Here is a 3301-nt window from a genome sequence, read left to right as displayed (position 1 = left end):
GTATTTTAGAAGGTGGTCCACAATGTTAAAGGAGGTTAAAAAATGTGGCTGACATAAAATAAAGATTGGAAAATATAAATTTATTTTTGACATGTTGATCATTGCTGACCTGTGAGAGCTTCTTGAAAGATTCCTAGAGGTGGAGTCTAGATTAGAATGGGTTAAACAATAAATGAGAGTTTAGGAAGTGGAAACAACTAGCATAGGTGAGTCTTTGGAGAATTTTACTACAAAAATAAAGAGAGAAAAAGGAAGTAGCCAAAGAGATTAAGAACAATGGGGTTAGTAAATAAGAAAGGAAATTCCTCCCATACCCTCCCCTATTATTTTTTCAGGCCCTGTTTTTGTTTTTTAATAGGCATTATTTTTTTGGAGCAGTTTTAGGTTTATAGCAGAATCCAGCAGAAAGTACAGATTCCTCATATATTCCCTTCCCCCACGTACATGCATAGCCTGCCCCATTATCACCATCTCCCACTAGAGTGGTACTTGAGTTACAATAGATGAACCTATATTGACACATCATTATCATCCAAAGTCTCTAGTTTACCTTAGGGTTCTTTCTTGGTGCTGTACATTCTATGGGTTTAGACAGATGTCTAATGACTTGCACCCATCATTCTAGTATATCATACAGAGTAGTTTCACAGCCCTAAAAATCCTCTGTTCTCTGCCTGTTCATCTCTTCCTCCTTCCTAACCCCTGGCAACCACTGATCATTTTACCGACTCCATAGTTTTGCCTTTTCCAGAATATCATATAGTTGGAATCATACAGTACATAGGTTTCAGATTGACCTCTTTCACCTAGTAATATGCATTTAAGTTTCTTCTATGACTTCATGGCTTTATAGTTTATTTCTTTTTAGTGTTGAATAGTATTTCATTGTCTAGATGTCCTACAGTTTATTTATCCATTCATCTACTGAAGGGCATCTCGGTTGCTTCCAAGTTTTAGAAATTATGAATAAAGCTGCTATAAACATTTGTTTTTGTATGGACATAAGTTTTCAACTTCTTAAAGTAAATACTAAGAAGCATGATTGCTTGATTGTATGGTAAGAGTATGTTTAGTTGTNATTTTTTACTTTTTTTCTAGATATTGAAAGATATAGTAAAAGATACATGAAGGTATACAAAGAAGAATGGATACCAGGTAATTATAAAACTGCAAATGTTAAAATAATTTATAAAGTCTATCTACACCATATTTTCTTTTAGGATACATTTTCTATTTCACCATAGCAAAATAGAGACTGGCTCTTTTCCTGTAATTAATTGCTGATGTATATTTTTTGAAAACTAAGATGAAAAGATGGTTATACTGTAACATGGAAGAGCTGACATGTTTTTGTGGAAATTATTAAAATATATATATTTTTAAAACTAGGATTTGCCAAACCCATTTGGATTTTCCATTTTCATTTGCCACACTCACAGTTTCAATCTTTAGTACCAATAGTACTCACTTCTGTGCTGTTGAAAGATTGTCTAGCTTCTGGAGAAAAAAACAAATCTAGTTTTAAGGAGTTTTAAGCTAAACTCATGGATCATCATTTCTTTCAAACAGACATAGATGATTTTTAGGTGTTAAGGTTCCTTTTCAACAGAACTATACCTAACATAGTTTTTTCAACATTCACAAATTTGCCTTGGATATAGTAGACAAGGTGGATGGGGCTGGAGAGAGCTCATCCAGCTCATTTCTTTTGCAGATAAGCAGTTGCCATTGACATGAATTGACCTGTCAGGGCGACATGGATAATACTACTGGAACCTAGGTCTCCTCATTTTTAACTCACTTTCCTTTGACATCTCTGTCCTTGGCGTTTTCTATAAAAGCGTAAATGGCATTTGCAGCATTATTGCGATCACGGGTTATAGTGCTCTCGCTTTTCAGTGTTGATTGTTGATAAGCTTGTGTCCTCCTGGAAACACTCTTGGATCTCTCATTTCTTTCACTTTTTAAATATTCATCTCCTGAATGATTCTTTTTACATACTTCCTCATGATCATCTATGAGTTGTTTATGAAAACAAATATATTTGAAACAAAATTTATTAGTTCAGGTGAAATAGCTTGAGATATAAATGTTTTCTAAAATATGCATCAAGTTTTTTTTTATTAGCAGGCAGTATTTTTAAATCCATTTCTATGTTGCTTCATTTTTCTGATTAACTCTATGCTTAAAAATTAAAAGAAAGAGACAAATTAGAGGAATTGTTTAGCTAATATGGACAGAATAATTGGTTGGAGGGAATTTACTTTTACACACCTATTTATATCTGTAATTTTAATGTTTTCAGATAATAGAATTGTTTATTTAATTTTGCATGTGTTGGGATTGTGGTCACATATTTTAACTTTTGAAAAATTATTTTTTATTTCATAGCAATACATATCAACTACAGAAAAATTAAAAAATACAAAGTAGTCAAATAATAAATAATACTTAAAAAAAACCAGCTGTAATCCTAACTCCCACAAAGAAGTACTATAATTACTATAATATTTTGTTCCCAAACTGGAGCTTTCTCTGCACAAATATTGTGTATATACATATATATATATATATATATATATATATATATATATATATATGTTATATTTCTCTTTAATGCGATTCTATTAATATACATATTGTTTTAGAAACATTTTTTATTCAACAATATGTCATGAATAAGTTTTCATGTCCATTCTTTCCTAAAGCTTTTTATATAGAAAATATTTTTCTATATTTTTCTTGTTGTGAACATTTCTGTCTTTAAAATTGATTATATAAATACTGTATAGCTGTCAAAAGAATATTGTAGAAATTTTTTAGCACTATTTCAAAGCTATTTTAATGAACACTTTTTCTTCATAGAAGAAAATATATTATTGTTATATTTTAATTCCCAGGCTAAATCTGTATAGTCAGGTATGAAAAGTTTTTTATTTTCATTGCTTGAGCAACTGTTGTGTTCTTTAAATATGTCTAGTGCCACTAATTTCTAGAGGAAACTTTATTTTTTATATTTCTTCTTTTGTGCACACAGATTGGAGAAGACTCCCAAGAGAGATGATGCCAAGGAAAAAATGCAAAAAAGGTACATTGACTAATGTAATAATCCAGGTAGGAAAAGGTTATTGCTTAAATTCTAATATGGAATTGTCAACCTGAAGTTACACTCTATATTCTGAATGTTTTTCTGAAAATATGTTTGGCATTTTGATTATTTTGTTAAAGTTTTTTTTCTGTTGAATTTTCGTTTTGTTTTATTTGTTTAGTTTCCTTCTTTAATTATGGAATTTTTTTTTTT

The 3301-nt window shown here is 30.4% G+C and overlaps 1 protein-coding gene across 1 annotated transcript in view; it reads left to right on the top strand.

Annotated features, from left to right (window-relative positions):
• Window positions 1-3301, top strand: part of POLR3G (RNA polymerase III subunit G) — a 46056-nt gene that overhangs the window by 21213 nt on the left and 21542 nt on the right. Inside the window, exons 4-5 of the mRNA XM_019641110.1 lie at window positions 1099-1155; window positions 3038-3088. Coding sequence (XP_019496655.1) covers window positions 1099-1155; window positions 3038-3088 — 108 coding nt within the window. The remainder of the gene's footprint in view (window positions 1-1098; window positions 1156-3037; window positions 3089-3301) is intronic.

The sequence above is a fragment of the Hipposideros armiger genome, unplaced genomic scaffold (assembly GCF_001890085.2).
Source record: "Hipposideros armiger isolate ML-2016 unplaced genomic scaffold, ASM189008v1 scaffold_57, whole genome shotgun sequence".
NCBI lineage: Eukaryota > Metazoa > Chordata > Mammalia > Chiroptera > Hipposideridae > Hipposideros > Hipposideros armiger.
Note: the sequence above shows the minus strand (reverse complement) of the source record. Positions and strands in the feature narration are given on the sequence as shown.